General features: G+C 39.6%; 1 protein-coding gene across 2 annotated transcripts in view; it reads left to right on the forward strand.

Moving 5' to 3' along the window:
* Positions 1–10,858, forward strand: part of dock11 (dedicator of cytokinesis 11) — a 58,287-nt gene extending 47,429 nt beyond the window's left edge. For both annotated transcript variants that reach the window (XM_034136324.1, XM_034136325.1), the window contains 6 exons: positions 1,016–1,162; positions 1,464–1,674; positions 2,281–2,471; positions 2,678–2,778; positions 2,941–3,079; positions 9,704–10,858. In XM_034136324.1, coding sequence (XP_033992215.1) covers positions 1,016–1,162; positions 1,464–1,674; positions 2,281–2,471; positions 2,678–2,778; positions 2,941–3,079; positions 9,704–9,793 — 879 coding nt within the window. In that variant the 3' untranslated portion in view covers positions 9,794–10,858. The remainder of the gene's footprint in view (positions 1–1,015; positions 1,163–1,463; positions 1,675–2,280; positions 2,472–2,677; positions 2,779–2,940; positions 3,080–9,703) is intronic.
* Positions 10,859–14,340: the final 3,482 nt, after the last annotated feature.

Here is a 14,340-nt window from a genome sequence, read left to right on the forward strand (position 1 = left end):
TTTAGGTTATTAATAACAAATATAAATCAACACACATTATGATATATTATGATAGGTCAATCTACCCAGAAGTGTATAAAGTAATTCAAATAAACTCCCCGTTCACCAAGCGCAGACTGAAGTAATGAACACATTTTAAAATAATTGTAATAAAATAATAAAAAAAGATCTTGTGCTTAAAATTGCCATGTTGCACAACGAGTACTTTTACTTTTGGTACTGGTAATGCTAATACTTTTTTAATTGTATTTAAGTACAATTATGAATGCAGGACTTTTACTCGTAACTGAGTATTTTTTCCCTGTAGTATTGCTACTTTTACTTAAGTAAATGAAAGTAAATAATTCTTCTTCCTCCTCTGACTTGTAACAACCTAAAAAGCAAAAAGAACTCCACCCTTTACCACAAGCTTTGAAAAAAATGATGTGGAAAAATGCATATTAAGTATCAGTAGAAGATAGGGACAATTTGCAAAAAAAACAAATGTATTATTACTGTTTAAAATGTCTAAAATTAGAACAACAGTGGAAAATGCTGTGGATTTGCATTGTATAAGAACTCGCAGCAAGGCTGCTGCAACTATGCAAACACAAAGCAGGATGTTCAGCAGGAATGGAATGAAGAAACACAATAGTTGTTATTGGATGCTATCTGCTCAGGCGTGTGCCATGCCCATCCATCATAACACAGAATAACTACTCTCTTATCAAATCGTTCACATTTTGACCTGTAAATATGCTATCAGCGTAACTATAGTGTTAAGGTTACAGTACAGCCTTGTTGATAGATAAGCAACATGCAGGTTCAGGAGAGGCACGCAATAAATGAAAGCAAATAACTGCAGTGACGTTACATGTAATCATCCTTTACAGAAATGCTGAGTCATGCAGAATAAAAATGTGTTGCATCTTGCATTTTGCCTTTTTTTTAAGCCTGTGAAACACATTTTTTAATGCATGTGTCTTCAAGCACATTTCCAATGGACTGTCTCTTTATGTTTATGTAATTATCGCAGGGTTTCTTTGAGGAAGAGGACGGGAAGGAGTACATCTACAAAGAGCCCAAACTCACTGGCCTGTCTGAAATCTCTCAGCGGCTGATGTCACTGTACGGGGAAAAGTTTGGGCCGGAAAACGTCAAGATAATCCAGGACTCAAACAAGGTGCAGTAGATAATGGAGGACGGATAAAGTGGGAATCGTTTGCATTGATGTGATTGATGGGTTGAAATTCTGATTACTTAAATTGACATAAAGTGGAAACTCCCTCTGGAGGGAACTTTGGGATTTCAGCCTTTGCAGACCATTTACATGCACACAAACCTATATAACACACGACAGGACAAGCAGTCAAGAGCTGTGGTGATGTTAGAAAGTTTAGTTTTGCTTTAGGATGACAGCAACATGTTTCTTTTGAAATGTCAAAAACTCAGTTATCTTACTTGAGGTGTTTGCTCTCCCACAGGTGAACCCCAAAGACCTGGACCCCAAGTTCGCCTACGTCCAGGTGACATTCGTCAAGGCGTACTTTGAGGAGAAGGAGGCCCCAGAGAAGAAGACTGACTTTGAGAAGTGCCACAACATCAACCGCTTCGTGTTTGAGGCCCCTTACACGCTGTCGGGCAAAAAGCACGGCGGGGTGGAGGAGCAGTGCAAGAGGAGGAGCGTGCTCACAAGTACATAAAACATCATCTCATATCAGAAACTGCAACACAGTGATAATAAATGTATTTTGATCTCTTTATGAGGTTGTTAATCTCTCCCAAGATCATGTATTGCACAATCTTTTCTAATGACAAATGTGCGTTATATAATTCTTCTTATTACTTTGGACTGGCCACCCATTGTTCTGAGTACTGTTAGCTCCTAAATGGCCTTAAACATTAAACAGCTGGTTACCGTAGCAAGGAGCAGCTGTATATTTGCATTCCTCCAGCAACACCCTATTCAAGTATCCTTGGCTTATCTGACATTATAAATAATCCCCCCAAAGCCATGTTATTATTTAAATGTAGTTTTCATGGTGAACCTACAGTCACTAAGGGAGACAATACTTTGACTAAACCCTAAATAGCAACAGATGAATCGGCTCATTCTGTTCCTTATTTTTAGTGTCATAAAAAATTACATTGTTGCCCAAACTTTCCATCAGATATGATTGCGTGCAAATTAGTGATCACCTCAAGTTGACCCTTCGAGAAGCATATCGTCACTTTTTGTTGTTTTTTCTCAGTGTTTTTAAATTGAACGCATGATTCGACCCCTATATGTTTTATCTCAAGCTGCCAACACATTCCCCTACGTGAAGAAGCGCGTGGAGGTGGTCGGGGAGAAGCAGGTGGAGCTGAAGCCGGTGGAAGTGGCCATAGATGAGATGAAGGCTCGAACGGCCGAGCTGACCAAACTGTGCTCCAGCCAGGAAGTGGACATGATCCAACTGCAACTTAAACTGCAGGGCTGCGTCTCGGTGCAGGTAAAGGCCTCAATCAGAGACTCAGCTCAGTAAAAAAACCAATATATTAATAACTAATAATGAATGCCCAGAGATTGCAAAAAGCTGGGCTGGTGTCAGTATCCGAGTGCCGTGAGAAAGCATGAATGGAACGTGCCAATTGTTAGTTTGTTCGTGCGCTGATCCGAACAGGAATGCCTAACACTCTCAGACATGTTTTCCTGCAGGTGAATGCAGGTCCCATGGCCTATGCTAGGGCGTTCTTGGATGACAGTAAATCCAACCAGTGTGGCAACAAGAAAGTTAAAGATCTCAAGGACATTTTCAGGTACCCATTGGTTTTTTTCGTGGCCTAATCACTAAACTGCTTCTCTGTTGGATTTCCTTGTTGTCCTTACTTCCTCATTCCTGGTTAACAGTCACTTGTTTGTTGTAAAACTGTTTCTAAGCAGTCAATTGAGTTTGTAATTAATATTTTTGGTAATTGCAGGCAATTTCTCCAGGCTTGCAGTATGGCTCTAGACATAAATGAGCGGATTATCAAAGAGGACCAGTTTGAGTACCATGAGGGCCTGAAGTCCAACTTTAAAGAAATGGTAAAGGAGCTCTCTGACATCATCCACGAGCAGGTAATTGTTTTTCTTTTCTGGTCGTATCAAAACATTGTCTCTAAACAGAATATGTTATTTTTACAAGGAGCACACTCTTGGCTTATTACATATTTTCCCTTGAGTACTCACAGGTTTAGTTACACTGTGATGTGTTGTTGAACAAAAGGTTTGCCTGTTGCAGGTTATCAGATAGAACTGATTCTGGAAAGAGATGTCGCTCTGAAATTAAATAATCTTTTTTACAATAAACAAAACACAAACCCTCACATAAAAGACGTAAAACACAGAAAACCATCATGGTCAACAGCAAAATTGGCAAAACAAGCCTGCCGTAGCAAGGCACACAATAACAATATCCAAAAAACAACAGAGCTCATGAGTAACACAGTTAGTTATCACCAAGCAATGACAAACATGGCTTCACACCTTCAAGAAATAGCATTGAAACACAAACTGTATTTGATTGAGTCCTTTGGGACAATTCCCAGTTTAGTAATGGTACAGCTGCAAGCATGCCTACCTTGAAGGCCTGGTTATGATAGGATGGAAGAGTCCATATCCTTTCAGAACAAATGACAGTCTGGCTCTGTTTATTATAATGGTCGGTGTCAAAAGTGTAATAGTGATCCAGTACCAACTTAGAAACTCATAGGAGAAATTAAAGTTTCTCAGTAATGCAGTCTAAGACAAATGTATCTATTTCTGTAAATTCACTTTTGGAAGTCTTGGTCTCAGGCTTCTTTGAGATGAGCATTTACTGGAATCGTAAAAGCTGTGACGAGATCAATTGTTTACGGTTTGGCTGTAAAAGAGAAGAACATCATTAAAATGTGTCTCTTTGGTTGAGAATTCTGGGAAATACTCTCACACCTACTTAAGGGACACAATGGAAATGTGATTACGGATTTACAGCAGAATTAGTATCTATGGATGAACAGATGTCCAATACAGCAGAGTGTCCCTCCCCATTAATGCTGGTGCGGTGCTATATGCTATAGGGGGGTTCACTGAGACAATTCATCTTGATTCAAATTCTACAGGGAGTTTCTGAGAAGGAAGTTATGATGACCAAGAGAGAAAAAACCATTACCATCAAGTGAGAACCATCGCATTTGCAGCCCCATTATAATGGCTATATACAGGAACTGTTTACATTCTGTAAGTGGGCTTTAGGGATAGAGCAGGTTTGTTAGCCCGGAACAAGCAGATGATTACTAAATCCAGGGGTTTAAAGACAGACAATGGCAAAAAGTTGAAAGGGTTTTTGAGAAGGGATAGTACAGGAACCTATGAAGTGCAAACCCGCCTCCATTGCACTCCTTTGTTTGACATAACGACATCCCTATGTAACACTAGCGCTAACACATTGTACGTGATAGGCTAAGGGGAGGGACATCTCTAAGAGGTTGACCAATCACAACAGAGCCGGCCAGCTAACCAATCAGAGCAGACTGGGCTCTGGTTTCAGACAGAGGGTGAAAAGAGGTGCTGCAGCACAGGCAGTATGATAAAAATAAAGTCCTTTTTGAACATTAAAGCATGGAGACATGTCCCAGTAGAGACACTACATACTAATATCTACTTGAAATGAGCATCGGTCCAATGTAGGTCAAATAGGTAGCTAATTTTACAAAAACAATCAATTAATCATCAGCATACATTCACAAGGCTTTCAACATTAACAAATGATATACCATGGATACCTGAGGGACTCGTGATTGTTATTGCACTAACTTATAAATCAATATCATAATAGAGGGGATGCAAAGTTGCAGATTCAAAAGTTGGGATGTGTCTGTGTAAGTGAAGATGTCTCATAAACTGAATATATTGTATTTGAAAGCAACCATGTACTGTACTAAGCACGGGATAAGTCTGCTCTGATTTTGATTTGCAATGGTTGAGATATGATCACGTTATTTTGTGGCCAGGACTTTAGTTATTACCTTCTCAGCATCATTTAAGATCCTTAACTGGCAGGGTCGGTTTCTTCTTTTTCCTTTTTTAGAAGCAAGCAGATATCTGCTACGTAGAGTACGCTGGGGAGCCTCTTATTTTAGCGACTATCTTTCCTTGAAACAACTTCTATAATTAAAAAACATCTGGGCTTTACAATGCTGTTGCCATCACAAACACAAAAATATCAACCTCTCTAGAGCTGGGGTCGAAGGCAGTTGTGAGAAAGGATAGCTCACAATCTGAGCACATAAAGGTTTGGTCGATAAAACTAGCGGTGGTTGAATAATTAATTTCGTTTTTGGTAATTTGCGTTGAGCAACTCTATAAGTTGTATTGTTACTATAGTCACAATCACAGCAGAAACCCATTATTGTTGCATCACAGCCGTCCATGCTCCATGTACGGCTGTGTGTATCACTGAGTCATTTGAAAACAATGGAAACTCAGACAGATCAAATTACACATATGTACAACTCATTGCTAAAATGGAGAATTCTGCTGGCCGTTGCCTTGTTATCTCTATCCAAAAGTCCATAGTGGCTCAGTCAGTAGGGGCTTGGACTGGGAGCCGTAGGGTCGCCGGTTCAAGTCCCCGAACAGACCTAAATATGGAGTGTGGACTGCTACTTGGAGAGGTCCCAGTTCACCTCCTGGGCCCTGCCGTGGTGCCCTTGAGCAAGGCACCGGACACCCCCCTTCTCCCCCCCACTCCCATTGCTCCCCGGGCGCTGTACAATAGCTGCCCACTGCTCCTAGAACTAGACTCCTGGTACTAGGATGGGTTAAATGCAGAGGCCAGATTTCACTGTGTGTGCTGTGTGCTCTGCATGTGTGACCATTAAAGAGGGGTTTCATCCCTCCGATTCTATTCTATACGTTAAGTTAATCATTTTTAAGTTTGATGGTTCCCACACGCGTACCTTTTGCAGCATCAAATTCATTGCTCTGTGGGTGGTAAGGCTACAAAAAGTTTTCTGCTTTCTTAGGGTTGAACATTACTGGCAATTCACTTTGGCAACATTTTAATAGCATTTAGCAGCCACTTCAATTTATTCTGGTTTGTCAAAAATACGAAAACTCAATAATAATCCTTCATTTTTAATGTTTCACACTGGTCATTAGACTTTGAGTAAGTCACAATGAGTTGTGACTCACTCAAAGTCTAATGACCTAATTTCCTGTGGAACATTTCCTGGACAAATGATGCCCAATGTCTCCCACTCATCTGTCCCTGTCACCCAATGCGGCAAAGAGTTGAGTGTAAAAATGCACTGGTTTAATTCGCTGCAGAAAGGTTTCAACGTGTCTGTATGTGCTGTAATATGTTGCAATCTACAAAGAGGAAATACCCATCATCGCTTACCAACATATGACATTACTTAAGCTGCTCTGAACTCACTTAACTAACTGGTCTGCCTTTTTCTCTCCAATACGCTGGCCTTTAGCTTTAAGGAAAACAGGTAATGTGTTCATGAAGTGTGTCAATGCTCCATTTTTCTTTTCTTTTTAACTCATTCATTCTTAGTCAATTCCCTCCAGACATTTTTTCGATAATGCCAAGGTAATCTAAGAATATACACATGCCAAAAAAAAAGAAAGATAGTGGTTTCGGCTGATGTGGCAGACATTTGGCAGTCCTTGAATCCTTCTTTGAATAACATGTCGGCTGCCGGGTGAGTCATGAAAATATATTTACATAGTACATTTTTAAGAACACTATCATCACAGAGGATATTGAAAAACCACTCATCAAACGTGTAGTGTCTTGTGTAAGGGTGGAACTATTGCATCAACACATGCAAACAAAAGACATGCTGCCAGTTCAAAAACGAAGAGATGGTTAAAACACTCTCAGGTGTTAGTCACCTCTTTGTCAAAAAAAACATTTTTGACTGTTGGTGCTCATCCTAATTTTCGGCCTTGATGTAACAGCATTCATAATTAAGTAAAGGTAACACCCTTTTCACCCCGGTTACACTTTTCATTTGCGCTGTTGTTATTAGCATCTGGTGCTAGCTGCGCTAACGGATATAAGAAGAAGATGTTTCTACAATAATGTGGAGGGAGAGTCCTCTCCAGTCAGACTGAGAGGCTGATAACTACAGCTCAGTGAGGTAAAGGACTCTCAGTGTTTAGATAGTTAACTTTAGTCTAAGTTATCTCAGTGGGTCTCAAACATTTTGATCACAATTTATGTAAACCAGGGGTGTCAAACTCAATTTAATCGCAGGCCACATCAGCATTAGGGCTGCACTCAAAGGGCCGGTTGTAACTTTAAGACTATATAAAAATTAATATATAAATATATATATAAAATAATGTATTATATTACATTATTGCCTCTGCATTGGATTATTATCAGATAGGGTAATAACTTCATAATTAACTACGTCTGAAAGCAGAAGTCCGGGGCAAATAATTGCAAGTCTCTTCAGTGAGAATGTCACAAAATGATTTAAAAAGAAAAGCCAAATTCTGGAAAAAAAAGTCGAAATAAAAAAAAAGTGACATTTAAAAAAAAATAGTCAAATTCTGAGAAAAGGGCACATTCTAAGAAAAAAGGCATATTTAGAAGAAAAAAAGTCAAATTATGAGAAAAAAGTCTAATTTGAGATGCATTGTGGAACATGTAGTTTATGGGCAACGTGCTTCTGTAAATCATCATGTAACCGTATAATAAACATATAATATTCTTTGCAAGCTCTTGTGGAGCCACAGAAAATGAAGTCACGGGCCGGATTTGGCCCCCGGGTCTTGAGTTTGACACCCCTGATGTAAACACATATTTCCAAGGCACTCCTTTATAATTATTGGGATAAACAGGTTTAAAATCATTTCAATGTATAGTATACTATAGGACAGTAAACCAAAAATATCGTTTAAAACTGGAGAGATAAAAAAAAATGCATTACTAAATAAATGTTGACTAGGTAAAATAAGATATGAATGAACAACAAAAATAAAATACGCTACATTTATTTGTTATTGGCTATGGTAGGTTATTGGTTATGTTCACATACTTATTTGATTATTAAAATGTAAACCGATCTTTTTCATATGGGTGTTTAGAGTTGTACCCCCTAGATCTCTAGTAATTGTGTGCTCAAAGTGCACCAGATAGAAGCATTTTACTTTCAAATGTTCAAACATTTCATCTAACTAACCCCCGGACCCCCCTAGAAGAGGTGATGTTCAACCGCCAATTCAAACATGTTCATACAATACTGAATACATTTGAAGCCTTTTTGATACCTATGTCAATAAGTTTCAGTTTTTGTAGTGTATTTGTCTTTTGTAGAGATTTTTCATTTATTCTTTATATATTCTATTGTGTATTCCTTGGATACGCTATTGATCTTTACCTTTTCTACTGTACGATTCTCTGGCTGGGGGGGGGGAGGCGCCAGCTAAAATCTAGGGCATCAAATTGGCTAGAAACGGCCCTGCTTTCATGTCATGTGATACCTTGCGACGAGCGAACCGTTTAATCAACCTAAACTGTACTGTAGCTGGCAGCAGCAAGTTCGGCAGCATTATAAAAAATGTAATAGCTTGCATTTATAATGTACAGCAAACCAAAGCACAAGAGCGGCGCTCAAAAGAGAAAGGACAAGAGAGTGGGGGGGCGTGGCTGTTCTTATGTTCTCTGAGGGGAGGCTCACCTTCCCACACTTTGAAAACCCCTGGAGACAGTAGTGGATGATTGACATGAATGTGGGCTGTCACCTTTGAATGACTTCCTTGCACAGCCTGTCTAATGTGTTATTCAGGTGATTCAGCATGAAAGCAATGAGTCACGCGATCATGTTCCACATTGTTGAGGGTTGGTACCAGCCAGTTAACACTCCAAATGTATGAAGTCTTTAGTTGTCAGGGAAGTTTAGTGGATTGTTTACATGTCACTGTTAATTATTGAGACACTCCCAAAGAGACTAAATGTCCTGTGCCACAACAGATGTGCATATCAACTGTGCAGCAAGAGTAGGCGGAGCATTATCTTTTCAAGATCAATGTTGTAAGAATTGTCTAATACACTGGACAAAACTTCAGATGGACAATAGTGTTCATCCGCTACAGAAACAGTTATTTTGTTTGAATACAAATAATCATTTAGCAACTTGCAACATTGTAAGCCTGGGGACAGACCTCTGAATTCAACATGTACTCAGCCATTCAAACAGAAGGATAATTCAAATGAGACATCAGAGAAATACCAAAGAGTTTTGAAAACAAAACGTATTTTTCATCGACGAAAATTACTTCAGCAACGGGAAATGCGGTGTGGCCCCTTTCTTGTTTATCATTGTTTTTTGCCATGTCATTATTATTTTTTAATTATTGTTTGACTTTTTTTCGTTTAAATATTCACTTTTCAATAACATCACAGCATAAAAAAACACTGAAACATGTATGCAAAAAATGAAAGACAAAAAATATCCATAAACACCATTTCTTTATATTCTGTACTTCTAGTTAACTACTGTTGCAGGGATATGTTCCATAAATGTCGTAGCTTTAATAGCTTTATATACCTTCATAGTACAAACAACACATTTTCCACCTCTCATTTAGCCTCAGTGTTTGTTGAACCAAAGTGTGTCACATCCTATCTGCCAATGCAATCCAATGTGTGTGGGCACGTGTTCTGACCTCCTCTATGTGTGAACTGTGTGTGTTTTGCAGATCTTCCAGGAGGATATGATGCGCTCGCTCTTACAAAACTCCCTCCATGTGTTCCGTGCCATCAGCGGGATGACCCCCAACCTGGGCTGACCTTCCTCGGCTGCAGCAGTTGGATGTCCTAATCAAACTACAGGAGCAGTATTTCAGAGAATGTATCACTGCAACACCTGGTTTAGGTGTTAAGCAGAGTCAAGCTAGGTTGCACTTTTTTCTGCATTTGCAAAAATACTGCAGGATTAAACTGTTATTTTTTGTACTAAAGCAAAGCAATTTTTCCAGTCCTCTCTTTGCTAAGATGCCTTTCCGGTCTATGCAGGACAAGCTTCTTCCAGAATTCATTTTCACCACTTGAGTCAACTTTAAGAAGACAAAAGCATATTTATATTGTACCACAAGGAACTCTGTGAACTCAACCGGTTCTGCATTCAAAAAAAAAGTATTTGAGATACTCAGTCAAGCCAAGAGTTTATTGACTGCGCATTCCAGCCAGGTTACAAGATTGTGAAACAGATAAATGACAGATCTTATTGTGAGCGCCAGGTTTGTTTTAAAGACAAATGCCTTCTCGATGTGTTCAGAAGCTAAAGAAAGAGAGACAGACCTCAGGGTTATAAAGCTGCTCTTCAGAAGGGTTTGCATAGTGTAGAGGATTACATTGTAAAGGTCAAGAAATACGTATAAGAGGTGATGAATAAGAATAGATTATAATTGCAAATCAGAGCTTCAGAACAATCACTAAAACACGTCTTCTTTATGGGCTAAAAAAGGACACACCGGGATGGAATAATATTAACTTCAGAAAATAAGTGAATCCTCTCATCTGGGTTAAAATCCAGTGCCTTTGCCATCTGAAAAAAAAGGAAGAAGACCTTCATCATATGCTGGTTATAAACAGTATTTCACAAGTGCTACACTGTAATTAGCAGAGAGATGAATCATATTTAAGGAATTGTACATAGCCATGCTGTAAAATGAATTCTGTATCTTTGTTTGTTTGTATGTATTTATATTTGTAATATTTTGGACTCAGTCCAAACCTGTCCTAGCAATGAGATTTTTTCATTTGAATTGCATTGTACAGTATACTAAAGTGCAGCTGCTTGTTAAACTTTCTTTGTAAAGCCATTTTCCAATAAAACCCGGAGAAACGATCAAGAATGACGGTTCATTTTCAACAGAAGAACAACAGTATTGTTTCTGATCTTCTGCAGGTGTTGCCAGGTTGTCATGGACCTCAGTCTCAGGTGTTTGCTATGAGGTCTGGACAGCTCCATCTCAAGAAAATTGTGGGATATTGAATCCGAAACAAACAACATGAGTCATACAATAACACAAACTGATAGAGGCAGCAGAAGACAAGCAACTCTGGGTTCTTCAAGATAAAAATACAGTTTTTTTCAATGTAGTCTGGTGTCTTTGGGAGGAGCATGGATACCTGCTTCTGTAACTGCTGTTTGCTTATTTAAACTACCTATGTTTATGCACCTCATACCAGAGATGGAGTACTCGAGTCCTGGATTCGGACTCGAGTCGGACTCGAGTGCCGATTTTCGGGACTCGTGACTCGACTCGGACTCGCGCATTGATTGACGCGACTTGGACTTGGACTCGTCAATTCTCGCGCACGATGACTTGGACTTGGACTCGGACTCGTGAATTCTCGCTTACAATGACTTGGACTCGGACTCGTGAATGTTCCCCCCCACGATGACTCGGACTCGGACTCGTACATTGATGCTCCGACTTGGACTCGGACTCGAGCAAGTTTTCTCTGGAGTCTGATGTCCTCTATCCCTGCGTGTGCACCTGTGAGGCGAGTTCACGTACTGGGCCCCGCTATTCCAGTCTAAAGATGTCTAGAGACACACCCCGCATCGTGCTGTATGCTTTCACACATTCTGCTTCCACATTGGAAAAGAGCAGCGCAAAATGCTCATTATGTGGAAAAAATATTGAAGAGAAGAGAAGGCTCCGTAACACATTACTCTAAACATCGAGTTCAGACATATAGGCTGATAGAACACCATCATCAGAGTAACGTGATCTAATCAATAAATAAAGATTCAGCCGATAACACGAAAGCACATGGCTACTTAACATGCAGAATGACATCATTTTGCATGCTAAGTAGCCATGTGCTTTCTGGGGCTCAATCTTTATCGGTAAACCGATTTAACCGGTAAAAGTTCCTTCAAAATAAGAGTCCCGATCTTATTACTATCAAAATAAAAGTGCAAAACGAAAACGTTACCATAGGAAAATATTGGATTACAAATATAATCACTTCTCTAAAAGGTAACTCATTTTAAATATAGTTAGACATATTATGGGTCATTTACAATAATAATAATAATATTAATATTAGTAATAAGCTTTATATTTGTATAGCACCTATTACAAGAATTGTAGCCAAACTGGCTTCACAGCAGTTCAATAGACAGAGTAGTATAACATGACAGGATAAAAGCAATGTAGAGGAGCAGCTGCATTACAACACATATATTAATACATGAAGACTTGTGACTCGGACTTGACTTGGACTCTTCTTAGGTGACTCGGACTTGGACTCGGACTCGAACACAGGTAATGATGACTCGGACTCGGACTCGACTCGGACACTCCTTGGGTGACTCGGACTTGGACTCGGACTCGAACACAGGTAATGATGACTCGGACTCGACTCGGACACTCCTTGGGTGACTCGGACTTGGACTCGGACTCGAACACAGGTAATGATGACTCGGACTCGACTCGGACACTCCTTGGGTGACTCGGACTTGGACTCGGACTCGACTACGACTCTCCCTTGGTGACTCGGACTTGGACTCGGACTCGAAGAGTGGTGACTCGAGAGTGACTTGGACTCGTGAATTGGTGACTTGACTACAACACTGCCTCATACAACCCCACTTCTAAACATCCTAACTATTACTTTAACCTGCTTTAACAGCCTCTACTCGTTCTAGTTTCAGGCTTGCCACAATGTGTTGTAACTTGGATGCATGGATTTGCTTCTATTGCGCAACCAGAAGTCAGGCAGGTAGGAGGCTCAAAAACACTGAGATGCATTATGGGAAGTGTAGGATCCAGCGTTTGAGAAGCTTATACTATAATAATGGACTAAAAGCAGGGATATGTTGTACTCTGATGCTTTGATTTTGACCATTCTTTCTTTAATATCTCCCTTAGGAGTCCTTTAACATTGAAATAATGTATTTTAAGGGGCTTACTCAAACCCAGTGGTGGAAAGTATCCAAGTACATTTACTCAAGTTGTGTAGGTATGAAGTAGGTATTTCATGTTAAACTGTACTTTATACTTCTACTCCACTACGTTTTGGAAGCACATTTTTCCCCCACTCGATTCAATTTACAGATGTATTTACTAGTTACTTTATCAACTCGTATTTTGACACACAATACGTAGGAAAACTTTTAAAATACGATTATTTGACATAGATTAAACCAGTCAACATTACATGTAAGCAACTAGAATCATGAGTGGGTTAAGAGAAAATGAATGGGCAGCAATTTTGCTAAAATAGTTTTTTGTTTAAAAATATTTTACAGCTCCAGCTTCTTAAAGTGAAGATTTGCTTCACATTTTTTTTTAATTGTTTTTGTTTTTTCTGCAATGAGTAGCTACTTATACGCCTAACCCATTAAAAACATTTGCTCATCATACTTAAATACTTTTACTTAAAGCTCCCATGTCATGCTTTTCCGGTTATTACCCGTCCCCTTGTGTGTTATGAAGGTTTTTATGCATGTAAACGGTGTGCAGAGTCAAAACCCTCAAAGTACACCCTGTAGCGAGTAAAACTCTAACACAGAAAATACCTCCCCAAAACGCCTCGTTGGAGATACGTCACTGCCCATTTGATTCTTCCGGTACCGCCTGATGTCATGCGGTACCCGGAACGAAATGGACCAATCCCGAAGAGCTATGGCCACACCAGCAGCGGCGTGTTCCTCCTCCAGAGGTTCGAAGAACCGGCATTTCACAGACGAAAGCTTCCAAAACATTGCCCAGTTTGAGGCCGGATATGCACAGCTTGTTTGGAGCAGGGGGAAGATCTGGGTATACAACCTGTAAGTTTGCATTGTTATTTGTGTATTTATCAAACAAGACTGTTTAAATGTGTAAACTGTGTTGGACTGCTAAGCCATTGACACAGTGCTAACTGTGCTAACTAAGTTGCTAGAGTTTCCATATATCAACTCTAATATCAGCAGATGGCCTTGCATACATGTATCTCATAGCAGGAGAATGTCTGCATTCACACACACGGAATACTCATACAGTATACTGTACTGTGATTTACCGTACATTGTGACCGTACATATACTGCATGTAGCTAACGAGGCTAGCTGTATGCTAGCGCAAAACAATGTATTCATGCAAGTTACATTGTATGGTAGCAGAATACCCGTATACGATTGCAATTATAAACACGTTATTGCTAGCCTAATATGAACCACTAGCTTTTGTTCATAGTAGTTTTATTACACTGCATTATAGTTGCCTTTCCTCCAAGCTAACGTTCATATCGTGTTAGCTACCAAGGTAAACAAAGCTAGGTTAGCATATTAGCAGGCAAGCTGTTCATTACACAACTACTACTAACGAATCTAAAA

Source organism: Trematomus bernacchii, unplaced genomic scaffold, assembly GCF_902827165.1.
Source record: "Trematomus bernacchii unplaced genomic scaffold, fTreBer1.1, whole genome shotgun sequence".
Taxonomy (NCBI): domain Eukaryota; kingdom Metazoa; phylum Chordata; class Actinopteri; order Perciformes; family Nototheniidae; genus Trematomus; species Trematomus bernacchii.